Source organism: Zootermopsis nevadensis, unplaced genomic scaffold, assembly GCF_977971745.1.
Source record: "Zootermopsis nevadensis isolate Lab colony 2312 unplaced genomic scaffold, Znev_1.0 Znev_ptg000027l, whole genome shotgun sequence".
NCBI lineage: Eukaryota > Metazoa > Arthropoda > Insecta > Blattodea > Termopsidae > Zootermopsis > Zootermopsis nevadensis.
In genome coordinates, this window is record NW_028259159.1 from 1,467,172 (window position 1) to 1,494,031 (window position 26,860).

Sequence of the window (26,860 nt, forward strand, 5' to 3'; positions counted from 1 at the left end):
AATTCTGTCAAAAGTGTTAACAGTTACAAATGTGCTTGAATTCACTTCACATGTACTTTTTAATGATGCTATGCTTATGGAAGGCCTTTTCTTTTGTTTCTAGTCCCTTTGTTTACTCACTTTAACAATGTGGTTGAAGGGTATGAAGCATTGCATATAACCTTTTCATTTAACTTTATTATTTATTTAGTGTTCTGTCTGATGACAGGTCCATATGAAGAGGATCCTTCCATCCTTTTCTCCGACTGGGACCTGTTCATATACGTTCTTGGCAGATGATCCAGAAGTGGTTTCCCATTGCCTTCTGTGTGTGAATGGAGTAATTGTTGGGATCCCACGGAGAAACCGGGGAAGGCCCCGGAGGAAAACTCCCGTGTTGCCTAGACCACGGCCTTGCCCAACACAAGTTGCAAATTCCATTTAGAATAAAGTGTTCTGAGCATTTTATTTTTAAATTTTACTCTTTATTTGTAACACATACAGATACGTTGTTGCAAAGCTGTTTGCACCTAACAAACCTTCATCAGAAGCTGACAGTCTGTTGACTAGTGAAATAATCAGCCCAAAGGTACGCTGGCAGATTCAGGAAAACCTGCAAGGCATCCTACTGCAGTCAGAAAAACATTCACAGTATCAGCGTACATATTCATCATACTGTAAAATGTTAAAAATAAAAGTTATGCCTTCTCAAATCTTTATGTTCATAATAGTACTTTTGCAGATTTTTCAAAATAGCACTGAATTTAAATTTAAGGTAAAGACAGAAAAAGGCACAAATACTTCGTTAAGATTTATTACTTAACGTAAATTTATGGTTTTCCACAATACGAATACGATACGTTATGTTGCTGCCCCTGGAGGGGGGCTGCTGCGCCATCGTGTGGCGAAGGTTTGAACTAATGGGCCCGCGAAAAATTTTCTGGCCCGTATACCTCCTCGCATATCCTATTCCCCGGATACAAGCCTGGCAACTGAAAGTTGCACACATTTTACTTGCAGCGCCATCTGGTGGCAAAGGTTTGAACTAATGGGCCCGCGAAAAATTTTCTGTCCCGTATACCTCCTCGCATATCCTATTCCCCGGATACAATCCTGGAAACTGAAAGTTGTACACATTAAGTTGCAGCGCCCTCTGGTGGCAAAAATTTCAACTAATCTACCGAGCCAAAGGAAATTTGAGGCACAGCGCCATCTGGTGGCAAAAATTTGAACTAACCTACCGGGCCGGAAAAAATTTCATGGTCATTAGTTGACATTTTTCCTGCTAGGTGGCGTGGCAATGCACTTGACCAGAAAAATTTTCGCGGGCCAATAGTACAAATTTTTGCCGCCAGAGGGCGCTGCATCTTAATGTGTGCAACTTTCGGTACCCAGGATTGTATCCGGGGAATAGGATATGCGAGGAGGTATACGGGACAGAAAATTTTTCGCGGGCCCATTAGTTCAAACCTTTGGCACCAGATGGCGCTGCAAGTAAAATGTGTGCAACTTTCAATTGCCAGGCTTGTATCCGGGGAATAGGATATGCGAGGAGGTATACGGGCCAGAAAATGTTTCGCGGGCCCATTAGTTCAAACCTTCGCCACCAGATGGCGCAGCAGCCCCCCTCCAGGGGCAGCAACTTGACGTAACGCATTCGAATTGTCGAAAGGCATAAATTTAGGTTAAGTAATAACTCTTACCGAAGTATTTGTGCCATTTTCAGTATTTTTCACTTAAATTGACTTTGAATTTGTGGAAAAATTTTTTCGGCAGTTCTCTCACAAGGAATAGGACAAAGGAGCTGTGTACTTGTGGCCAAAGTATGTAGAGTAAAGTTTATTTACATTTCATTGATCCTTCTTAGGATTAAACCAAAGGATGTTGAACATGTCATTTCATACAATATCCATAAACTTCCGAACTTCTTACAATATACATAATGCTCAGAACTTCTGACACAAGTAAAAGAACGCATTTCACATATTAATGTACATAAACTTAGATTCTGCAATACAAGTATTAAAAATAATTTTACAGACTAAACTAGCTAATTTTGATGAAATTCCATCATAACCACATGAGTTTTTTGACTTGAGAAAAGTTATTATACTTTTAATTTCATTTGGAGTGGTAGGAATAAGATTAATATTTGAAAATGAATTAGGAACTGCCTTAGCCAAGAACTTCATTGTATCTTCGGTTTTTGGGGTTATGGTATCACTGCTGTTCAATCTTTCTACAATCGTTAAAAAGTATGTATTAAAATAGTAAGTTATAAGTTTAGGATCATTTACTCTATTATTATTTATCATTATTGGTGGCTTTCAATATCTCTAGATTGTTTGCGTTTCCTTTTTTACAATTTTCCAAACACTTTTTACTTTATTTCCAGACTCTATTATCAATTTATTGTAATGCATGCGTTCAGTTTCTTTAATGACTTGAGTTAAAATTTTGCAATATTTTCTATAGTGTTGCTTCAGCAGTTGGTTATTACTGGTCCTGCTATTTAGGTAGAGCTCACTTATAATTGCATGATCTTTTGATGCCTTTAGTTATCCGTACATTGGTTTCAGACAATTTTTCTCTGTTTTAGTAAGGAAACTTTTTCAAATATTCTTACAAAGATCTTTAGAAAAGAATTGAACTTCAAAACTATAACAGCACCATTGGGTAATAATTCCCAATCTTCACTACTCAGATGTATAAATTCAATTAAAGGAACTTCATTTATCACTCTACTTACCTTCTTATCATTGAGAAAGTTAGAAATACGGTTTATGTTTTTTATAACTAATAGCTGAGCATCATGATCAGATAGCCCATTTATTATTGGTTTAATCAAAACGTGTTGTAACCTGCAACTATCTACAAAAATATTATCAATGGCAGAGTTGGAGCTATTTTGAATTCTTGTGGGAAAACTAACTGTAGGTGTAAGATTAAACGTTGCTAAAAGAGAATTTAGACATTGCTTACGGCAGCTTTCAAAGAGATACTCATATGAGGCTTGTCATGACGCCAGAGAAGGCCAACAAATCCAACATTTGTATTTATGCTGTCGTTCGCAATGTAGCTCAAGTCCTTTCCAATCTGATAATTTCTGTCCAAATCAAGGCTATTTCCTGGTCCATCCACTATATTGTTCCATGATCATCCTTAGTCATATCTTTACTGAGTGCTTTCAGGTCTTTGGCAACATTGTGAAGTTCAGCATTTGGTTTGAATATACTGGTGACAGCATACTCAGACCCCAGGACTGCGTGAAGCCAGTCACTCAACCCTCTACCATGGCTACTGCCTAGAAGCAGAACCTTATATTTTTTATTTTTAGGTTTAGGATTCTCATCTTTCTTCAACTGAGCAACAATTTTTGGCTCCATACTTAGAGGCTCAAACTTCTTGGTCAGTTTTACATTCACATTCACATGATCATTTACGGAGGAAAGACTTTTGATTCTGCGTCGGTCTTTGGCTTTAATGCTGGTCCACAAAGAGGATGAACAGTTACTGCTACAACTACAACTGGTATTTTTTGCAGTTTTCAAAAAGCAATCTCAATATGAGCCAAAGCCAGCTCCGTCTGCAGACTCAACAATCACAATCACCACACATTCTTTGACTTTCCTTCAGCAAGAAAAATATTTACCTGACAATTCAATACACACCTACTGCTACATACTACCTACGTTTCCGTATTTTTTAAACCTTCCAATTGAGAATGTATTTTTCAAGGCATTCTCCCTAAAAATATGGTGTCCACATATTTCTGAAGGCACTGTCACTAGGAATAGAGTCTATGCATTTCTCTAACATATTCCAGTTACCAACTATTCATAATTATACAGAAACCAGAAAGTTTCTTACTTGGTTATCATCTTCATCTCTGCCAACTGTACAACAAATTAACTTAACATGCTTCAAGTTGATAGTGTACCACAATGCTTCAAGTGCATGTAAATCTATCTTCGCATTAACCAAAAAAGCAAGAAAGAACACACAAGTTTCTCTTATTCCAGTCTCCATAAAAAATTCTCTTATCCTGTGACACAACTATTACCATGGTAATATTTTAATCAAAACTCTTAATATCCTCTCATCACACTATGCTGGCCGAATGAAACATCAAGTTCCAATGTACCACAAAATTAGTGAGATTTGAACAAAGTTCATTATCAGATACATTTATAGTGTAAATCAAAAAATTTCAGACAAAAATTAAAGTTCCTAATCAGACAACTTTCTTAATAAAATCCATGGCCTGCAACAAGAAATAGGCGATGATCAGAATTAATGGACTCTAGATTTCATACCAAAATTCTGCAGAAGGAACAAATTAACTATACATAAATGTCTGCTGTTGAGATAGCTTACTACAAGCATAATAAAGTTCTTCCTGCATAATGTTTTATTCCAAACACGCATCTCTCACACAAAGGCGCAACATGCACATGCTTCTATCTATAATCCAACATAATGTAGGACTAGCTGCTCAGCATCCTCTTGCGTCCTCAGGTGAGCTGTAATATGAGCAGTAGTCTCTCCTTGTTGCACAATAGGCCATGCCTGCATTTCTAGAAGTGAAAACAAAAGTTTTTGACTTGTCACCAAAATCACAGGTAACAGAGAAAAGTGTGGGAAAGGCCAAATTTATTGCAAAATGCAGGTTACAGTCTCATGTAAGACTACTGTTCTATATGGTAATGTTCTGCAAGAAACAATGAACAGCATGGAGCTGAACAAGTGACTTGTACTTCATATAAATTATTTACAAAGTATTACTTGTTTATCTCATTATGATCCAACGATGAAGGGACCTTCATTAACTGGCCTTTGTATCACACTCCTATTTAAAATTGTAAACATTTTCTAACAGATTCTAAAATTTATATTCAAGCTGCAATGTACAGGACTGGCCAACTCTCCTTAGCCAATTACATTAACATCTGAGTACTATTATTTCATTTTAGGCTTAATCTTCCAATTTTCATATGACTTTGCTTCTTATATCTTGTGTTACATGAGAAAACCACAAACATCTCTCATAAAATAAAGCAACAAAGATGGGAAAGGAATATAGACCACAATGTTTATCTTTGTGTAATATTGTCCATTACCTACGTAGCTCAAAAGTCTCAGATTACAATGTTTTATTTAACTATATGAAGTCTGAGGTTTTGATGGTAGTTATGACATTGGTAACCATCTACAAGGTTATGAAGCATCACAACCCATTAGACTACAATCCACATTTTCACTATCATGGAAACCTCAAACTGTTAAATTACCTGCTTCATACAGCTGTGTGTCAGTAGTCGCTCGCTGTTACAGCAGATGGTGATGAAACCAAGTCCTTGTCATGTGTCAGCATCACAGACCTGGAACATTTACAAAAACAGTGTAAGCAAACAAGGATATTTAATTTTGATAGACATAAATCTATGTTTACGCTTTCACACTCATTCGCCTACTTTCTGACAAGATGTGAAATTTGTAGCTGACTGTCCTGATGATGGGGGCAGCAAACATCTCTGAAATGTCAGTAAATTTTATGTCTCCAGGATTTGAAATTTATCTGCAATACTATACAGAGCAACACTCCAGAAAGCAGCCATCTTCAAACTCGTCGCCGTGAGGACCTCAGATCTCAACTTACCTTTATTTTATGATTAATTTTTATATAAATTAAATTTCTGTTTGTTTCTTTGTCACAATATGTTAGCATCTTGTACAATTGGCATCTCTCTTCAACACAAATTATTTCTTTCCCGCACTCATAATCACTCACAACCCAGTAACCGGCAGTCAGCAGGAGGAAAAAAAAAACTGTTATTAGGTAACGTAGTCTGTAGTATAGTTTAGTTGAGTTACAGGAACTAAACTAAACTATAAGCAGCACATAACAAGAAAATACTATGGAAATGGAAACATTTCATTACTTCACTATAAATTCTGTTTGTTAACTTCGAGTAGATCATTTTTGAGTCTTAAGACATGTACTAGATCCATTTTATACCCCCTCCTTGTTTGACTGTTAGACAGTCTTTCTAGTGCCTGGTTCTTCAGGAAAGGGACTGCGTTTCATTCTGCTTTTGCAAAGGGTGTAGGCAAGGCCAACCTATTTCCTTCTACCCTTGTCTTGAACTACAAGTGTCTTACAAAATCAAGACATTTAAAAATAAAAATGAAAACTATTGATTGTTTTTCCTCACTCTGAAGAAAGGCAAGTAGCATGATATGGACACACATACAAATGCAGGATGACTGATAGCCAAAAAGGATGTTGGAGTGGAAACAAGTGAAGTGGAAAAAAGGATGGACATATGAAAATAAATTGAAGAGCTGATGTGGTTAAATCCATGGAATTCAAAGAACTGGCAGGAGACTAGAATGAAAAACTACAATTAAAAGGCAGCAACACCAAATATACACACGTTTATAAAATCATATATCTGTATACAAATAACTCATTGGTTACTAATCAGGGTTGAAGTGGAAGGCAGTTTGTTCTTTTGCAACAGTGGTAAACACCTACAAGACCGCAAGTGACATCTTCACTGCCCTGACAATCTTTGATCTCAATTACTTCTGGCTATCTTTATGAACATATTAATTCTTGTTACAAATGTACAGAGATTTGTTAACAACCATCATTACTTGTGTAGTCTTTTTTAAAATACTTTTTTTAGTTCATTTATGGTTGCCAAAAGCTTGTATGTTTGGACTTGATTATATTTCTTTAGGGATAATTTTGTAAAGTTATTCATTTTGTGCTTAAATTAACATATGTTGCAGTGAAAATAAACATCATCAGAGAATTATAATAGCAATGTAGGGTCTGAGGTTCTCATGGTGGTGGGTTTGGAAACAGCCATCTTCTGGATTGTAGTCTGGTAGGAGTTGACCACCATTTCAGAGGCCCTGAAACGGTGGTAATCTCCTACCAGACTACACAGCACTATAGCCCACTTAAACCAGAAGCCATATTCTAAATTATCAATGCCCACAATGTTATCTACAGATAGTGGTAATACAACAGGTGTGTTCATATCACGACCTCTCATAATATATACACATGGCTAAAACTATGGAATGCCTGCCAAATTAACACATTACCTATATTAGTTAACTCTCCAACAAACTGAGTAAGGCTGCTCCTAGATTAGGTCAACTTAATTTGTTCAGTATTCTGCACATTTGTATGAAAAACATGGTAAACGCTACAACCTAACATTGCGTATTTTCCAACTGAAGATTTCTGGCAAAAGTCCCAACACGTTTGATATGGCACGAAATTTAATAATAATTTCTATTTACCTGGGCACCTGTCTTCATTAATGTGGAACGGAGGTCTGTAGGCACTACACACTTATATCTAGAGACACGTTATTAGCAATTTTCATAAACTAACTAAGGTAAAACTGCATTTCAGAAGATTTAATTTTAAATTCTTAGAAACGCGCCAAGTACTGCTTTTATACAGCACGGCTAATTACTTCGTGTCAGGTATCACAGGTTTTCGGCATCGGCCATCTTGAAAGCACGGAACACTAGTCAAAGAGCGGAAGAACGCTCATCAACTTGTGTCACTCATCAAAGTAAAAATATGCATTCACATCGTACTAAATACATTGTTAAACATCAATTCCACAGCATCACACAATGCTTAACAGAAATAACAAATGCAGTAACATATACAACTTTAAATTATGAAACATCTCCACGGGTAGTACACATTGCTTATCAAAGGTTTCTTAAATACACCATTTTATTTTCTGTGAAACATTCCACAGTTATTACAAAGTTGTACTTAACAACAGGAACTCTTACATAACAATACACATTCCGTGGAACCAAGAATTTGAATGACAATAGCTTCAGGAATTTGCTATTCTACTTATTTCTCCCCTCAGATATAGTACAGAATACCTCATAATAAATGCAACTACCAGACATTAAATTACAAATATCTAGAAAGTCTGAATGTTTATTCCCAGCATGTGAGCATTTTCTATGCTCCAATAACTCCCAATACCTGCAAGTTTCTACATACCATGATATGTGATTTTTCTCTACAACTACTGGCTGAATGTAACTATATATTTTAACAGCACATTGTGCACAAATGTCACTATTCTCATTTTAACAATTCAAATATTTTACATATAATCATGCCACCTTTATCACACAACAGTAAATTGCCATTATCAGCACAGCCATAAATAAATGCAAAGGAAGAATTTTGAGTATCTGAATTTGCTGTTTAAGGGAATCTTCTTTCTTACTATAAAAATTTGTGATTTGTCGTCGTCGTCATACAATTTGTAGCCAAACAATTAAGTCATCAAACAATGTTATGTTATTTGTTTACTCGGCATTGTTGTGTTGGTATAGTTTAGTTCCTTACTCAAGATTTTAAAAGGCGTTGGTTGCGTTTTAAAAACTTGACCAACCCCCCTGAAAGGGGGTTGGTCAAGTGTTTTAACCCTCCATTCGGGGGGCTTAGTTTAGTTTCTTACTCAAGATTTTAAAACACAACCAACCCCCTTCCTTTCATTGTATGCCGAGTAAACCGATGACTTTTCCTAAGTAACCATTGTTGTCGATTTGTTGATATTGATCTTACACTTTTTTGCTGAATGACCTTGATAGACAAAAGGAGCGCTTTGCTCTAGTAACTCAAATTTATGGTGAAAAACATACAAAACCAAGCTGTACTGATTGTCAAGGTTTACAGTACATATAGATACTTCTCAGCTTTAAAGAGCTAAACAGACTGAACAATGGGAATAATTTTTCTAGATTTTTGTTATCTACAACATATGCTTGTCATTTTCCATGTCTATTTTTGAGATGACACACTCCAAGTTATTTTACTTTGAAAGACTACTGATGTTTGGTTTCCAAAATATTAAAATATTTTGCTCTTTTGCACTATGAACTAAATAATAACAATAAAATAATGCATATTTTACACTGTACATTTCAGAATGTGATGAGAAGCTTGCTGGTACTTGGGTTTTCCACATTAAGGGTTTTATGATGTTCTCATATATTAACAGCAACCAGGCTAAGATTTGAGGTTTTCACAGCAGAGTTTGAAGATTGCTGTCTTCTAGGTTGTTGCGCTGTGTAGTCTGGCGGACACCTACCAGACTATATGGCATATGCACAAGCACAAATGCATGTATCTCAAACTATCTATTCAGTTGTGGAAGCCAATATTTTCTCAAACCAAGAACAATTTAAAAGACTTAAGTGCTGTAATGAAAACACATTATTTTCTTCACTTCACAATCCAGCTGCAAATGAGTAGAAAGTAAGCATTACTTTTCAACTATTATGTTAAGTCATTTCTGTTTCAAAAAATCTGAAATTATAGGAGCTACTCGTTCTGGGAAATCTAAATGAACATAATGTCTACCTTCAACTGTATGGGATTCATACAGTGCTGCTGATTTTTTAAGTACATCAAGAAATTCATCCATTTCTTCAGGTTTTTCCAATGTTAGACCTTGAAGAGCTTGTATATGCAGAACTTTACATTTTACATTAGCTGCAAACTGAAGAACATACTGCCAAGTATATGACAAATCAACACTAGCTTTGAGACGAGCATCTCTACTGAAGGAGTAACTCCCATCAGTCATTTTAATGGTTCCCCTTCGTGACAGAATTTCACATCCTCCTTTTGTTGTGCATTTCTCCATGCTTTTGTGTAAGTGTTCAACTGCATCCTCGTATATGTAAGATGGACTACTCTTTGGGTCTAGAGAATCTAAGTGAAGGAATTTATCTAAAATCTCCCCATGATTTTTTAGTTTCCTTGCAGGATCGGTATTAAAACGTTTAATTGTATCCAAGGCAATGAAATGCTCTACTTGTTCTGGATACAGGGCTGAGTATACAAATCCTGAAATACTTCCAAATGAATGACCCATCAGAGAAATTTTTTTCCATCCATAATGATTAACAATACGCTGGATGGCCAAAACAAAATCTAACAAATGGTATGCATTTCCAGTAGGTATGTGTGAAGATAGTCCATGCCCTGGTAAATCTACTGCCAGCAGACTAATATCATGTGGAAGTAGGGGTGCTAAGGTGTCCCACGTACCAGCATTATCTTGATATCCATGAAGGCACAGAACTGGTTTTGCATTTAGAGAACCCCAACACTTTCCTGTAAATAATTATAACTGTTAATACAAAGCAATGGAAGATGTAAATACTATGCATGCAGATTTTTTCCAAAAAAATGTTTAACATACAACTAAGGATATCCATCTGTCTGCATGAAACTAATACTTAGATTTAATTGAAATTTAGAATTGAGTTGACTTTAAAAGTTGTCAATCAATTTAAAGTTGGTCTGTATCAGTTGCAATTAACTCCTAGTTTATATCATGGGGGGGGGGGGGGGGGGGGGGGGGGGTATAAGAAATAAAATTTCACATAACAGAATTTCAGTACAGTTAAAAACCACTTTCACTAACTTCCCTTTCGGCCAATAGCAGTAAACTTACACTAGATTACACAACAATTGTCACCTGGAATATTTGTTCAAAATGCCATTATACTCATACAATTTGATTATTTCAATACAGTTTATTTTGTGTAAAATGTGCTATTTACTTAAAAAGTAAGCAGAACATATTCTACACAAATATATTTTTATGAAAAGTAGAAACAATATCAGTAGTGTAAACTGAACATATATATTTTTATAATGTACTTAAAACCACATCATGTGAGGACAATGGGAAGTAGGGTATTGGCTAATGGGGTCACCAGCAAGACCAGAGAAGAAAGGTAGACCTTGTAGATCACAGCATAAGTACATGGGTGAAGCAATGGATTTATAAGATTTCACTGTTGATGACACAACACACTAAGTAATATGGAAACTTGGTATGGGAAGGCAGCAATCAGTCATATATGCCAGAAAACAAGATTTTGACAATTATTGAACTTTTATATAAAAGTCACCTGATATATGACCCCATGGAACTGGAATCTGTATTTCTTCAAATTCTCTTTCCAATGGTTGGGATTGAACATTATGGAGGCTCTGTTTCTGGATGTTCATTCTCTCTACACATCGCTGCCAGGTAATTCTTACTACCTGCCTCAACATCTAAACAAAAGAGATTGTTCTGTCTCATCACAAATTCAACCAAATGTGGTTACTGTCAGCAACTTCTTTCTTTAAGAAACACGTAAAATTAAATTATTTTCTGAAAGTACATGTCTTAATATCGCAATCTCATCCCATTCTTACCATAGATTCTGGAGGGAAAAAAAGTACTGACATAAACAATGAGAAATTTTGTAACTTGTACTCTTTTCCCAATTTGAGAAAAAGAGAGTTAAAGAGGACAAGGACAAACTGCTTCAGTATAGCAGGGTATAAATTCAAAAGAATTAAAAAATGCCACAGAAAATTACAAGAACACCACACCTCTCAATGAAGTTTGGACTGCACTTCAAAAGTAATGTGAAAAATATCTTTATAACAATCCACAATTTTAATCTAATCCCATCAGACTTGAAACCTTAGAGCTGCTATTTGCAAACTTTATTATGCTTTCTGTCTGTACATCTGCATTCTTTAAAACCAAATGTTCATAAACCACAAATGTGCATTTCTAGAATACAAATTCTTTAAATATAAATACTCATGCTAGGCATAGCTTTCATTTCATAAAATTAAAAAAATAAATGTAATATAGCTATAAGTTTATTTTCATACATTAAATGTCTACTCTATATTGCTAATAACTAGTTTAATTATAATCTGATAAGGTAACGCTGTCTTCTATACATCTGTCAAATCTAGGTTTGACTTAACTCTTTTTTTCTGGTTCTGAATTGTTATATATCATCCTGATAACAACTACCTTCAAAGTTCCATTAATGATGTATTTACTAGCCTGAACAAATTATTTAAAACCAATAAGTCAACATTAAATTTTTCCAAAACAAACATAATAAAATTTGCTACTAACAACAAAAAATTTATTAACTTATATATAGGGTAAGATAATAAATCAATTGAAGAAGTACCAACTAAATTACTTGGCTTATAAACTGACAATAACTTAAACTGGAAAAAGCACAACGAATATACTATTCTAAAACTAAGTTCAACATGCTTTGCCACAGTCACACTGATTTTGAAAATATATACTTTAAAATTAGTTTACTTTGCTTATTTCAATTCAAGCATGACAAGTTCAACAGCCAGCAAAAGATAATCATTATCATAATGTCAGGTGTTAAAAAGGTCTCTTGTAAGAGAAGTACTTAAGAAATTCAATATCCTTAAAATTTTAAATAAATTCTTACTCTCTCTACTGCCATTTGTTGTGGGCCATACGGGGAGTTCACAAACAAATTTTGACATACACAATTTTAATATGAGACATAAACATGACTTCATTATGCTGAATACTAACCTCACTAGCTGTCAGAAAGATGCTACTATGTGGGGATCAAGTTAGGCAATATTCCTTACTCTAGAATTAAAAGTTTATATCATCATATGTAAGTGTCTAAGCTACCATTAAAGGATTATCTTCTATCTCAAACCATCTACTCTGTAGGCAAATTTACTGAAAGTGAAAATTCTTATTTAAATAGCTGCAACAACATAGTATATATTAATTAAATTATTTAAATCTTGTCCGTCTAATCACAATAAACTCTTATTAAATATTAAAATAATTAACATTTAAATATTTAAAATATTAAATGATGTTCTTTATCGAAATATTCGATTTACATTAGACCATCATGGTCTAATGTAAATAAAATTATATTTTTATAATTTATAATATTTTAAATATTTAAATGTTAATTATTGTAATATTTTAATATTTAATAAGAATTTATTGTGATTAGACGGACAAGATTTAAATAATTTAAATAATACATATTTATTATATCACAATATGACGCAACTTTACCATCTCAACAACAGAGTATTTATACTGATATAATAAGTGTTCGTATTTATATTATGATGTGTTTCATATCCTTTGCTTGTATTATAAAGGCTCTTTGAAATAAAATAAATTATGTTCTAAACTATTAATATCCGAGACTTTTCACTAACCTCAAAATTATGTAACGACTCCTTTGGGGTGCGGCAACCGAACCGCATTCGATTCAGCGCATTTCACTACTGTGGAATTATATATCTTTCTCCTCACATCAAGGTCAAGTTTCATTTAATCACTTGAATCTGCATTTATAACAATTTCCAGATTTCAACATTACGAAAATCGTTTTATACATGTTTTGACACATGTTCGGATTCAGAAATTACGTTCACATGTGCCATTTATTTGAATGGAATATTAAACATCTAATCAGGACTATTCTACAGAATGAGTTTGTTTCATTGCAACCCAAAATTCATCATAGGCCGACGACACATACTGAAGGTATATTTTAGTATCATTATCCTGGAATATAAATGGAACAGATTTAGTACTGTTTACTGGCAGAATTTTACTGTAACATGCTTTAGTACAATACACATACAACCATTTTTGATTTCCAATGCAGTAAAGATCATAACAGCAACCATAACTTTCATCACAGATTATACCAAGCATGAACTGTTCTGCGACCTGCGGACGTTGTAGCTTTCCATCCCGTGTATCCGATCTCTCAGCTAATTGTTTGATTCACGCAAAACCGTCTTCCTTTGCGTCTTTTGTTCATTTGTTATAATTATAGAACTTCACAGCAGAGTGCACTGAAGTGAAGATGGAGACTTATGAGAGTGTGTTGCTTGTTAAATCAGAAGTATTTGTATTTAAAATACCACCTCGAACTACTAATAGAGGCTACAGGTATTCATGGTTATATGACCAGTAATAATAAGTTGTAAACTAGCTACAAGCTTGAATTAGAACGACGTCATTTTATTTCACCATTTTGACGTTTGATCTACTTTTGTGACATTTTGCATTGATGTAATCGTAAAGATGTTTTAGATGCCCTATTTAGAAGGTGACAGAATTCATAGGGAGTATAACACAATCCGTCATTATCAGCAGATGTTCTGCCATACCTGTTTGATAATTCATTTCCTGCAACTAATAACAGTGTCATGGAGACGAGACATTTCAAGCAGAGCCCCAGTTATAGTATACACTTATGCTACAACTGAACTGGTTAATAATGCCCATTGAAATTTCAACTAATTTCAGTAGTAAGACAAAGTGAAAGCAACGTGTAGTATCCAGGTGTTTGTTTTGATCTCCTTAGTTGTTTCTTAATTAATGGCTTATTGTATTAATATTTGCCTACAGAAGCCATGTTACAGTGTGAAAATGAAATCATCATCATCATATGCATACTAAAAATTTGTAACAATTAAAACATTATTTTTTAAGGATTTCTGTTGAAACTTTGGTTTGTATAAGTTTCTCTCTTTCAGGGCAGCAGATTGGAACCTGAATGAACCACAGTGGACTGGAAGGTTAAGATTAGTTGCCAAAGGGAAAGACTGTGTATTGAAATTGGAAGACAAAAATACAGGAGAACTTTTTGCAAAATGCCCTATTGACCAGTATCCTGGAATTGCTATTGAGGCTGTCACTGATTCATCTCGGTACTTTGTGCTCAGAATTCAAGATGACAGTGGTAATAAAAATTTGGAAACAACTTAGATTCTGGGTTAAAATGTTTCACAGTGGCAGAGAATTATATAATTCCCTTTGTCTTATATAATTTATCAGATATTTTACATCACAGTTTGGCTTAGAAATTTTCACTACTATACTTTATCTAAATTGTTTTTTAAGTAGTTAGTTTTCCTTCACAAACATCTACATAACAACACAATTTCTTGTTCTGTGTGATTAGGAAATGTTTCAGATTTCAGTGATATAGCTCCTTCCAGTCAGAATTAAATATATTAGCACTAAGCTCCTCATACCACTTATTTTCCTTTCAGGCTGAAAAGTTTCCCAAAGCACCATGCATAAAAACTTTTATTTTCAGAAGTCAGATTCAGTCCAACAACAGAAATCACTTTCTGGTTGCATGGCCTACCATAATATAATTTATGTTTGGAGACTGGCTTCCAGTCAGAATTAAATATATTAGCCCTAAACTCCTCATACTGCTTGCATATAAGTACCAAAGGGCTTGGCAAGCAGAATATTAGCAAAATAATGTACACTGATTGTAGAATTACAAGTGCTTTGGCCCTTTGTTGACAGGTCGGTCAGCATTCATTGGTGTGGGATATTCAGATCGTTCTGATAGTTTTGACATGAATGTTGCTCTGCAAGATCATTTCAAATGGCTCAAAAAGTCGGAAGAAATTGAGAAAGAGAAAGAAGTACCAAAACAGGAATTAGATCTTCGCTTCAAAGAAGGGGAAACTATCAAGATCAATATGAAAATCACGGTATGCTGCATTCATTGTATTATAATTTAGATGCCCTGGAAATATTAGGCTTAATTTAATAAAATTGTACTTTTAGTAATTATAGATTTAAAGGTTTTATATATTGATATACTGGCACTTTTCTGAATTATTAATGAATATCAAAATATCTAGTTGAAATCTTTTATTCCTGAGATGAAACCAAAATCTTCTAAAGCAAGCTGTGAACATTATTTTCAACATCTGTTGAACAGAAGCGGTTAAAAATGTTTCTTTGCTGGCTGGGTTGAGCTCTTGGCCCATCTTTAGCTTCCCTAAATTAATGTAACATTTCACTGTAGTTTCTAAAGAGTGTTTAGTAGTGATTTTATTGCTGTTTCAATTTCAGAAAAAGGATGGCAGTGAAGTTTCAAGCAAGTCCAAAGCAAGGCCTAATGCTGGTGGTTTGGGTTCAGGGATCTTACCACCTCCACCAGGTGGAGTGAAGATACCACCGCCAACAAGCAGTGGAATGAGAACCACCCCTACTTCCTCACCTTCACATCAGGCTCCCCTACAGCAAACTACAGTATCAGCGTCAAGTAATGTAGATCTGATGTTGGGTGTTGGTGCTGATACCCACAGGGGTCAATCAGTGCCAGCAAGGCCTGCAACTGCAGGAGTTGAATCATGGGGAGATTTTGCTAGTGCAGCCAAACCAAGGTGAGTGATATATTCATTAAAATTTATACATGGGAACCATCTTGATTAAAACAGTGAATTAGGCTTAGGGTGCCAAGATACAGAAAAAATTTGAACCATACCATGAAGTGTATAGGGAGTGCAGTTATAGCTTCACCAATTCTTAATCATGGCACTACATAGAGGAAAGTTCTCCGAGTGCCATGCAAACAAATATTATTTTGCAGGACACTTATAGCTGTATTTATTGTTATGTTAAAAGAACATCAGTGTCTATGGCTCTTTGTGCCTCTGTTCACTCAAAGTTAAAAAAGTCAGTGCATCAACATGGTCTAATTCATCCTTATCCCACCAGGATGGTACACTGAACTGTATAACCAGCCTGTATAAACCTTGCAGTAGGATTGAGGTTAAAAATACAAAGTTACAAAAGTCATAGCTTAAAAAGCAACAATGTACTTGCCTGTAAAGGGGCCACTTGTGGTTGTATGTTAATGTTGCTTATATCTTAAATGTATTGTTTGTTTCTGTTTCAGTGCATCACCTAGCAATTCCAGTTGGGTTCAGTTTTGAAGGTACAGCCAAATTATGTCAATGGTATGGGATAAATATTATCCAAAGTCTATATCATACATACATATATATGATTTAAGGCTAGAGGAAAAATAATGGAGGACTGTACTGTATAGATTCCTCTTGACATCAAGAATTTGTGTAAACGTTACTGTACTTGTGTGTAGCACATTGTCAGCAGATCATTATTACACTTTAATAATATCTTCCAAACCAATATTCTCATCTCTGAACTACAGTAATTATTATCCATAATGAAACATACCTGCCATGAAATTGTGATGGAATTAGCCTTTTGTGGTAGAGTCTCAAACAGGAATCAACTTCACAGAATATACAACAGAAAGTTAATTAATTATAGTATGTACAACCCCAAGCTCACAGGTGTATTTGGTCCAGTGATTTATATACTTCCTGTACCTGTTCAAGCCTGCAAATGGAGGAAATTCTGTTAATTTTACTCTTCAAAGTATTCACAGTTTTGTATTTAATTATAAAGATATGGGAACTAAACGTAATGGTGATCACACAACACTCTAATTGGGTTAATTGTTCCTTGTGAGGAATGCATGATAGCCATTATTAGCAAGAAATGCCCACCTATTGGTCTTGTAGTAAAATACCATTCATTTGGCCTGGTCAGATATAAGTGCAGATATTTCTGTGACAGATCAAATATTCACCTCTTCTAAAGCCTTGACTCTGGAAATATGCATATTACTGCATTCCCACCCTATTTCCAGTCTGGGTCCCCTCTTCTGAATCATTCTCATAATTTTTAGGATTAGCAGAATCCACTTCATTTTTGCTTCCAACTTTGGTAGAATTCCTTCCCCTTGTTAGGATGGAAGAGGCCAAAAAGGTGCATAAAATCAAAACTGGATAGATGGGCACAAACAACAAATGAATGGGGGGGGGGGGGATGTGGTATTCAAATATTAGTTTATAATAAAGTTCTGAGGTTATGGGAGAAGAATTTGAGTGTTCTCTAGATGAAAGTCCCATTGAGAGGTGTATGTTATCTTTAGTAATTGTATTGTAGTATTCCTCTCATTTCATACAGTTTTTGTGAAATCAAAAATGAGATGACAATGGCAAAGACATCTTGGAGCTTTTCCTTAGTTGATGCTGTGTTAAATAGAACCTATAAAAAAAAAATTCATTGCCAAATATGTTACAGGCAAGAACAAGGCCCAAACATTGTATGAATTTTAAATATCTTGCACAAATGAAATTTCAAATTCCAGTGTTATTACAGTTTACACAGTTCTCTAGAATTTTCATGAATATGAAGGTTGTATAATTTCATAATTCACAGTTCTGTAAAAAGCTTTTTTATAGCCACATTTCCACATATTTACAACAACCTAACAAGAAATGGTATATTTAAATTTCTAAAATGCTGAACAACTACAGGGTTTTACATATGTAATAATACACAGTGCATGCAAGTTATAGGCATTGGTAATAAATTATCTTATTTGTTTTACAAGTTCTAAAAGTTTTTGTCCTCATGTTTAAATTCAGTGCTATACATCCATAGCTTGGCAATTCAAATTTGCGATTGAGATGTGGTATGAAACTGATATTCCACATTCAGGTTGCAGCTATGTAACATCCTCATTCCACACATTTCATATCTGTATATGAAATGTGTCTGCAATGGGGAAGGATATTAATCACGTAATCAAGATATTTTGAAATCTGACTGACATACACCTGCATCTTTTTTATATTTGCCCAAATTAAGATTCCCCAAAACTGACTTCAAAAATAGCATGACTACATAACCATTCTATGAATATTTTATTAAACTCAAATTATTGTTTAATGAGCACCTTCAATTTCGTCTAAACTTGGAAGATAACTAGAAATGTCAAGTGTGATCCATAGATATATACACCGTTAAAATGAAATAAAAATTGTAATTGAAGTGGTTGTTAAATTTATTAAAAATCAAAGAAAATATATATTATATTTGTTAAATTATATCTGATGTTTGTTTGTAAACACAATACATGTTTTAAATCATCTTTGTATGATGTATAGAGATATAAAATGTAGGTTCCAGTTTGAGAACTGTCAGTGATAAATTATCCCAAACTAAAATGCCAGATATTTGTGATTTAACTATATAATATTTTACTCTGTAAATATCTGGTGTGACAGTGCTGTCTTTTGGTTGAATCTGCTTAGAATATGTAGTGTACTGAAAGGAAATGAAATCATTAAGGAGATAACATTAGTTGAACATGTTTCTAATTTTTGATTAATATTTTTTTCTGAGCATTGTTCTTGTGTGTGTAAGATGTAGAAGGGTACTGGAACAAAACAGAATTAGGAGGTAAAATACACGTAGTTTTTAGTTTCCTTTTTGTTGCTTAAGTACCAGAGATCATAGAAATCTGGCAATTATAACCAGGTATCAAAATAATTTCCAACATAAATTAACTTTATAAACATGTTTAAATTCAACAGTGATATAGGTGAGATGTCTCAGATGCACTGCAGTTTCATTAATGAATGCCTTTGTTACAACTGATACAAAAGAAACAAATTTAAAAATACTGCTTTGTGTATATGTTTTGCTGTTCATAATGTTTCTGCCACGGTTATATTTTCCTTCAAATATAATGTGGCTACAGATAAAATTTCTTTCCATTTTAATTTGCTTTAATACTACATTTGCTCAGTGGCTATGCTGCTACACAACCTCATAATTTTGACAGGTAATATGATAATTTAACCCTTTGCAGTCCCTTTTAAATACCACTGTCTCTCTGCTGGTCTATTGAAATACCACTAAGCTGTATAAATTAAACTACTATTATGAACTGGTTTGATTTTCTTTTATAACTTGCATAAAACGAATAAACTTTGCTAAATATGGTGAAAATATGTTCTGAGAGGATCACAGTTCGTCTTGCTTGAATACTGACCGTGTGATATATTTTTCACAGACTGTACTACTGTTGCTAGTGAGATGTGTAATAAGTGGTGCCTTTCTGCTTGCTGTTGTTCGGTAGAGAATAAAGCAAGACCAAGTCCATAGATATGACTTTGGCGACATCTAAACATCTCTTATTGCATGCAGATATACGATGTATAAGCATTGGATTTCATAATCTCAGAGCTATGCGTCCTTTCGCGCTGATTGTGTTCGAAAGATCAAGACCAAGTTCAACACCATAAAAGTGAAACAACGCGAAGTTTAACCTTTGAAGTCACTACACATAAAGAATGCTTGATAAGAAGATGAATGAATATGCATGTCAGTGGTGGATTGCTCTATGTGTCAAAAATGATAAAAAATATAATTTCCTGCCAGGGAGATGGGATATTTGTTTTATAACTTTATCAGATATAAAATACTTCTATTCTAAGCAAATATGACAGCTACACATCCATTGGAATTCCTTCATTATATGATGTATGGTAAAACACTTGGTGTGGAGTTCTGGCTACTTTGGACATGTGTCAGAATAAGACGACGTTTCTCTCTCTAGGATACAACTAGTGCAAAGAAGAAGGCTTGAATGATATGCTGACACTGTTTGCCAACCTCAGTTTGACTCCATATCACGTAAAAAAATTTGTAAAATACATGGTGGACTCAGTCCAACATAGGACCGCAAAGGGTTAAGTCTGCTAAAGGAAGTTGCAAATTAAAGGGTTTAAAATCTTTCCCTTTTATCCTAAATAAGATCTTGGTTTTTCACTAAGTCTTATACATTATTTCTTGGCTTCAGTGAAGAACTTGTGATGTCATATATGACTGGTAAGTAATATAAATGTAAACATGCCTTTTATGCTGTAACTAAAGTAAAAGCTGCTGAAATCCAACAGAGTATGATTTATTTCATATCCTTCCTTAATTTCCTTTATCCCTTTCATACTCTTGTTTCATTTATCCATGCTCTCCCCATTTCATTGTTACCTTTATCCCTTTCATGTATTTACCACTTTCCCTCCAAAACATGGCACTATAGTAGATAATAATGGAAAACAAGTTGTGATGTGTGTTGTGTTATTGAAGTTCACTCCCCATATAGAGTGCAACCACAGTATGAAATGTGCTTTATGTACTACAAATATCGCTGACCATGCTTAATGTAAGCACAACTGTCATATGATTACTGGGCACAGATTTGTATCAAACAGCATGAAATATAAAAGGAAGCCCACACACCTGCGTATGATATTAAAATTTCCACCAACATTTGGTTATTTTTCTAATATAAGAGCAGTCTTGCACCTGGGAATACTTGCATTAACCTTCTGTAAGAGTGAAATTCCATTATAAGTACACTACAGGCACACATTAGCTGCTGCTGCTTTTATTTTTTCAATACAGCTTGTCTGATATTGGTTACTATGATGGCAGCACTAAAGAAAAGCTGGGTCTACATTCTTGTTTGCATACTATACAGAGGATAAAGTAACTTAAATGAACAACACCAAGTCATAATTCACTTGGAATAAAATATGGCATTAGTGGAAATAAGGCAAACTCCCCACCATCATTCAAATGAGTTGATCATTTCCTACAGTAACTGTATAACCAAATTCTAATAAATTAACAAAATGCTCATAAGATGCAGTGTGGAAAATCTACAGACTCTGTATTACAACTGAAAAGTTAATCTGCATCAAATACACACAGATGACAGTTCTTTTAACCTATGAAAATAGTGGAATGGTGTTCATTCTCAAGTAATATTAAATTTAAGAAAGGAAGCCAAAACTGCTAATTAATAACAGATTTATGGCAAATGGAATGATAGAAAATGGTCCATGAAAAATAGCTGTGATAAGGAATGGAAGCTTTTATATACACTGTGTAACAACGGAAGAAATCTGAAAAGAGTAAAGGATTTAATCATGTAGAAGCTATTGTAGGCTTCATACAAATAAAGTATGACAGCCAGTCTATGCTTGAAAACAAACTTAAAATGTTTCTTTATATAGTAAAGTAAAAGTAAAGTTTGTCCCGCTATGCGCCATGTAGGCGCTTGGGGTGAGAGGAGGTATAGCTCCTGTCTTCCTTGACCTCGGCACTAGATGGGGGTGAGTGGTCAGCATCACGCCCCGGCCGGCTTTACCCCCGGGAAAGGACAAGTTTTAATTTGACTCTTGTCATATCAATGTAATATTTCACATTCCAAATAAGGTGTTACCCATACCATATGCCCATGATTTTACAGCACTTCTGAGTTCTAAAATCAGAATGGTAGATCTGTAATGTTGGTAATGGGCATGATTATGATATCTCAGTCTGTGCATACCAATAGATATAATTAAAAAAAAAATTATTTCCCCAAAGCATAACCTCATTTTAATCACATTTTTCATGCAATAATGACTGCATACTTTTTAGAGCTGCAATAATAAAATGGCAATTAAATGAGCAAATGTAGTATTCACCTTCTCATAGACATTTTAAAGGATTATAAATGGGGTTGTATAGATTGAGAACATTGGTTTAATTAGGATTTGACACAAATACCACTGCTTTATGTAGTCTCACTGAAAATTGGAACATGAAGCAATGAAATGCACTATTATATATGGGACAATGTAAAGACAATTGAAAATATCACAGTGAACACACAAGATCCCCTTTAAATGACAGCATTACATGTGATATTTGGTTAATATCCCATTCCATGATTTTTCAATGGAAAAGAATGAATGAATAAGACCTCCCAGTTACATATACACAGAAAGACATTTTCATAGAGAACAGAAAGGCAATATAAATACTATTCACAATGGGTAATATACAGTATTGACATCAATGCTGTTAATTGTCATATCAACACTTCTTTCTAAACCTACAAATACTAACTTGTAACTTAACTACCTACTACTGTCAGGAAAAGGCCTTTCTATTTTCATATAGATCTCTTTCTCATTAAAAAGTGTTAATATTCATTTCCATTACACAACAATACAAAAACAAAAGAACTCATTTTATCAGGTATTGATATGAACTAGATCCATGGATTTGTATGACATGCTATTTTATGATAGACTATGTGAACATTCAAGTACATATATATAGCATATTGTTACTGTAGTACCTGTAAACAAACTTACATCCTTGTGGTGTTACAAATAGCCACACGACAAAGTTGTTTCACCCACAGCTGCCACCTCCACTCCCTCCTCCACCATAACGCTTAACTCGGAGTGCTCGAGGTGATATGCCCATCTTCAGACTGCGCATGGCCATGGCACGGTTGAAGTGGCGCTGCGTCTTCACTTCTGAGAACTCTGATTCCATGTTCCCATCCACAGAGGACAAGATTACTAGGAGTACCCCCAATACCTTTTTTTTAAAAAAAAACAAAAAAACAGCACTGTCAGTATTATTATAATGCAGTTATGTAATGTTATCTGTACACCTACTGCATTTAAAGTCTTCTTTTATGGGAGATATTAATAAAGAATTAAAAATTGTATAAACTTGGTACTTTATGTTCCAGCATGCTTGTTCATAAACATTTATTTTGGTAAGTGCTGTCATGCTACTACTGTTATACCATATTTATCATTGCCTTTGCCCAACACCATGAACTTTCCACACTTGTTAATTTCTCCAAGTTTATGTTTACTTGTGGGGCAGATTATTATAAAATGAATGAAAATCTATCTGAATTTTTGCAGCACTTTCATAAAAGAGAAATACTATTTATACAAATATATTTTCTGAAGTCTGGCCCTGTTCATATTTATTTTAATCACAATATTATATTCAAATTTGGGCTTCCAAATCTCATTTATAGCTTAAAGTTATAGAAATAGTAATATATGTGATAGTAACTTGTAAATAGTTGACCTTTAATCTCAACAAATAGTGAATAAAAGCATAAAGCCTACAGCCTATCTGAAAGTTACCAGACATATGATGATTAGTACAGTATAAATGTGAATAGTTGTATCTGGTATGGACTCCATGTCTTTAAGTGCTGCAAGAGCTGGTTCAAATGCAGGTTTCAGCTCCAGTGCATGCCGGAGGTGGAGTGATGCCTCCTGATAGTGGCCATAAGCCTGAAATTAGTAAACATTTGCATTTAGTAATATGCATAACTCAGCATCATGTACAGACAACCTATAAATAATGATACATCACTATTAATGTGAAGGTGTAGGCCCACAGGCCTGTTCTGGTCCCACTATGTACTAGCAAACTCAGTTTGGGCAACCAAAGTCTCTTTGAAGCCCATACCTCAAAGTCTATGTCTTTAAGATCTTGGAATTCCAAATGCGCTTTATATTTATCTATAAATTCAATTATTTTTATCCTGCTCTTCTTATCAGCATGTGTACAAATCTGTCCACATAATTGTCTCACCATAATAACTTTTGAACTGACTGATGAATTTTCATGAAACATAGTATGAATATTATTCCTCTACCTTGAAATTATTTAATACCCCACCATCAACAGTAAGAATGATAAAACTTTGCATACTGTGTAGTGTATTATAATATAAAATAAGCAAACAAACAAACTATTAACACTATAAATGGCACTAGTGTCATTTATAGTGTTAATAGTTTGTTTGCTTATTTTATAGTACGAATGTGGTAGCTATACCAACTTCTGAGGAGGAAGCAGCATTATCACCACTACTAGTGAATACTTTTGTAGAATGTATAAAATATCACTGTGGCTGCATTAAGATCTATACAGTAGGGCACTGCATATACGGCAGGTTAGGGACCAGACCCCCACCAAACAGCGAAAATTGCCAAAAAGTGGATCTTTGCCTTCTTTCACTTGAAAATGCATATCAAAGCTTAATAAGATGTTTACACTATCATATAGTAAGTACACAATAGCGAAATGATACGAAAGTAAAATGAATATCAGTAGTACACACATTGCTTACCTTAAAATATTTTTGTCCTCAGCTTATAGTGATTAAAAAATTAAATCCGTGGCGTAACAGCTCCAGAGAGCCAAAGCCGACTAGCTTGACTGCTGGCCTCACGTTCACATGCCTAAGCAGAGGTGAACGATCATCCAACCAGATACAGGGTGACGTGTGGTCAGCACGATGAACCCCCAGCCATTGCTAGTTTTCCTGACCGGATTACGCTACCCATTGTAGCTCCCCAATTTCCTCACGGTGCTGGGTTGGCACCGGTCCCATACACTGGTACGAAAGCTCATGAGAAAATTTCTTCTCCCCCGAGACTCGAACCAGCGCGCATTCCGTATCGCCGGTCCGAAGCATGATGCCTCAGACCGCGCAGCTACGGCGCGGGACTGCTTATAGTGATTGGTGAATACAAATTTGAAAATGAATATGTTTATAGTAGGAAGGATGAAGGAGATGGCACATCTTCATCATCTGACTCTTCAACAAATGTTATGATCATTTTTGAATGCGGACATCAGTCCTTCCAAGCAAATGCTGAGACATTACCTTAAATTCTGCAACCTTTCCAATGTATTACTTAGCAATCATCTTACTATTCAGTGTAATATAATCTAAGCTATTGACAATGTATTTAAACACACACAACATATATATGAACAGTACCTTGAATATTTCTCCTAAAGTAAAGTACTGTCGCCAAGCATTCTTATCAGGTGGTTGAACTTCTAGAGATCTTCTAGTGAGATATATGGCATCATCCAGATACTGTAAGTTAAATAACACCCTAGCCAAATTCAGCAGAACCTAAAAATAAATAAAAACACATGAGTAAAAGTATATAAGTGGATGCTACAGGGAGCATTCTTCCCTCACCTTCATTCTTTTACACATGAAATACCTCTCTTGTTGTTTGGCTGCCTGTTCTGTAAATTTACATAATATTTCTAATGTGGGATGTGCTCGCATAATGAGAACTGCTTTTGAAATTATGGGAATGTTCAATATAGTCAATGAAGGCCACACCAGTTAAAAGTAAAGATTATAGCATGGGTCCCCCAACATTTCATGATAAATGACAATTCCTTATGCCACAAAAGTGCTCCTTCCTAGTTAGATTGGGTTGGGCTGTGCTAACTTAGCTTATGGGAGTCCTCTTGCAGCAACTGTTGATTAATAAATGAACAGCAAATACAATCCATAAACTGGACTACTGTAGTATTGAACTGATCACTTACTTCTGCATTATGTGGTGAAACTGCAAGTGCCCGCCTGAAGCATTCAATTGATTTCTGAGCATCACCTTTTATTCGCCAGAAATTCCCTAGTTGGTTATAAAGCTGGACTGACTTCGGTTTCTGCCAGAGAACAAAATATAAATTTTCAATAATATGTATGACTATGAGGAAGTAACAGGAATTTCTCCTGTTTATTTATAGTAACAAACTCTTTTACATAGAATCTAATTAAAACAAACAACTGTTACAAACCTCTCTCTTTGCTTTCTTTAATTTTCTTTCTAGTGCACTGACATCAAATTCTGTACTCTTTGTGCCTTTCTTTTTGAAAATCATGGCTACTTGTGGTTCAGGTACATGTGGATGATTATGTCTATTTGCCACCCCAACTAGGAGGTCATAATATGTAAAATTAACCGATTTTCCACAGTCTAAATATTCATCACTTTCATGATTGACTTGATGTGTAGTTTCAGAGTAAGTAGCTTTTGAATTCCATTCATTTTGAAATAAATTAGTTTTGTTGTTACCTCGTTCTAATGTTTTACCTTCCAATCTGAAACAGTAACAAAATTAACATAAAACTCTACGTTATAAATTGTCCCTTTTCTTAAATGTTGGAGTAGAAAGTACAAAGATAAACTTACTTATTATTTATACTAAAGTGTATGGCCTGACACTCAGTACAGTAGTATTCCATGCTCTGTTTTGTCCAGGTTCTTCCATAATGTACTGTTGAAGCTATGATATTGAATATTTGATCACTATCTGTAACATGGTCACTGGACATTCCAGGCAAGGTGACAATCCTGGGAAAATGACTAGCTTCCACAATTTTGCCTTCTTCGATGTTCAGTTTCCATAAAGTTGAGGTTCTTGAATTGCTCTGAAGTATATGGAATGAAAGAATGTACAGTGCCATGTAAGTTATACATGGCACCTCACTCATTATCCTGCCTTCAATCACAAAAATTCACTTCAAAACACACGTTCTAAATGTTTAGACCACACAGCCACAACTGACGATTGAATAGCGGAAATTAATACAAACCGGATACATTTGTTGTCGTTCCTTCTGTTAACTCCAC

The 26,860-nt window shown here is 34.7% G+C and overlaps 3 protein-coding genes across 16 annotated transcripts; 1 reads left to right on the plus strand and 2 right to left on the minus strand.

The window, feature by feature from the left end:
• Positions 1 to 1,803: 1,803 nt before the first annotated feature.
• LOC110828550 (putative serine hydrolase) lies at positions 1,804 to 13,704 on the minus strand. Of its 12 annotated transcripts, XM_087356732.1 has the most exons (7): positions 13,531 to 13,657; positions 13,100 to 13,228; positions 10,972 to 11,119; positions 10,100 to 10,165; positions 7,300 to 9,284; positions 5,271 to 5,360; positions 1,804 to 4,556 (listed from the first exon to the last, which is right to left on the minus strand). In XM_087356732.1, exons 2-5 carry the CDS (start codon positions 13,145 to 13,147, stop codon positions 9,274 to 9,276), a joined length of 273 nt encoding a protein of 90 aa, XP_087212858.1. In that variant the 5' UTR covers positions 13,148 to 13,228; positions 13,531 to 13,657; the 3' UTR covers positions 1,804 to 4,556; positions 5,271 to 5,360; positions 7,300 to 9,273. The 12 variants fall into 12 exon arrangements, 10 of the variants coding, with proteins under 10 accessions (XP_087212858.1, XP_087212851.1, XP_087212859.1 ...); XR_015537301.1 differs by lacking the exon at positions 10,972 to 11,119 and having other exon boundaries at positions 13,100 to 13,451; positions 13,598 to 13,612; XM_087356725.1 differs by having other exon boundaries at positions 7,300 to 10,165; positions 13,598 to 13,704.
• A 16-nt stretch (positions 13,705 to 13,720) lies between these two features.
• Positions 13,721 to 20,488, plus strand: LOC110828551 (NECAP-like protein CG9132). Its single transcript, XM_022061367.2, has 5 exons — positions 13,721 to 13,844; positions 14,435 to 14,640; positions 15,222 to 15,412; positions 15,780 to 16,093; positions 16,609 to 20,488. Exons 1-5 carry the CDS (start codon positions 13,759 to 13,761, stop codon positions 16,643 to 16,645), a joined length of 834 nt encoding a protein of 277 aa, XP_021917059.1. The 5' UTR covers positions 13,721 to 13,758; the 3' UTR covers positions 16,646 to 20,488.
• On the minus strand, positions 16,828 to 26,854 carry LOC110828549 (uncharacterized). Of its 3 annotated transcripts, none has more exons than XM_022061361.1 (7): positions 26,420 to 26,854; positions 26,025 to 26,328; positions 25,773 to 25,892; positions 25,201 to 25,341; positions 23,546 to 23,698; positions 22,745 to 22,976; positions 16,828 to 17,075 (listed from the first exon to the last, which is right to left on the minus strand). In XM_022061361.1, the coding sequence occupies exons 1-6, from the start codon at positions 26,719 to 26,721 to the stop codon at positions 22,785 to 22,787; spliced, it is 1,212 nt and encodes a 403-aa protein (XP_021917053.1). In that variant the 5' UTR covers positions 26,722 to 26,854; the 3' UTR covers positions 16,828 to 17,075; positions 22,745 to 22,784. The 3 variants fall into 3 exon arrangements, with proteins under 3 accessions (XP_021917053.1, XP_021917052.1, XP_087212849.1); XM_022061360.1 differs by lacking the exon at positions 16,828 to 17,075 and adding an exon at positions 18,574 to 18,854; XM_087356723.1 differs by lacking the exon at positions 16,828 to 17,075 and having other exon boundaries at positions 20,015 to 22,976.
• Between the last annotated feature and the right edge of the window lie 6 nt (positions 26,855 to 26,860).

Bases quoted from the DNA above. Each gene is read 5' to 3' on its own strand.
- LOC110828551 (XM_022061367.2), top strand. From the start codon at position 13,759: ATGGAGACTTATGAGAGTGTGTTGCTTGTTAAATCAGAAGTATTTGTA. The intron at 13,845-14,434 runs GTATTCATGGTT...TCTCTCTTTCAG, and splicing joins ACTACTAATAGAGGCTACAG to GGCAGCAGATTGGAACCTGA. The intron at 14,641-15,221 runs GTAATAAAAATT...CTTTGTTGACAG, and splicing joins CAGAATTCAAGATGACAGTG to GTCGGTCAGCATTCATTGGT.
- LOC110828550 (XM_087356725.1), bottom strand. From the start codon at position 13,147: ATGCGGTTCGGTTGCCGCACCCCAAAGGAGTCGTTACATAATTTTGAG. The intron at 11,120-13,099 runs GTTAGTGAAAAG...TCTTTTGTTTAG, and splicing joins AGTCGTTACATAATTTTGAG to ATGTTGAGGCAGGTAGTAAG. The intron at 10,166-10,971 runs GTGACTTTTATA...AATTATTTACAG, and splicing joins TCCATGGGGTCATATATCAG to GAAAGTGTTGGGGTTCTCTA.
- LOC110828549 (XM_022061361.1), bottom strand. From the start codon at position 26,721: ATGAGTGAGGTGCCATGTATAACTTACATGGCACTGTACATTCTTTCA. The intron at 25,893-26,024 runs GTTTGTAACAGT...GTTCTCTGGCAG, and splicing joins TAAAGAAAGCAAAGAGAGAG to AAACCGAAGTCAGTCCAGCT. The intron at 23,699-25,200 runs GTACTGTTCATA...TACTAATTTCAG, and splicing joins CTTTAGGAGAAATATTCAAG to GCTTATGGCCACTATCAGGA.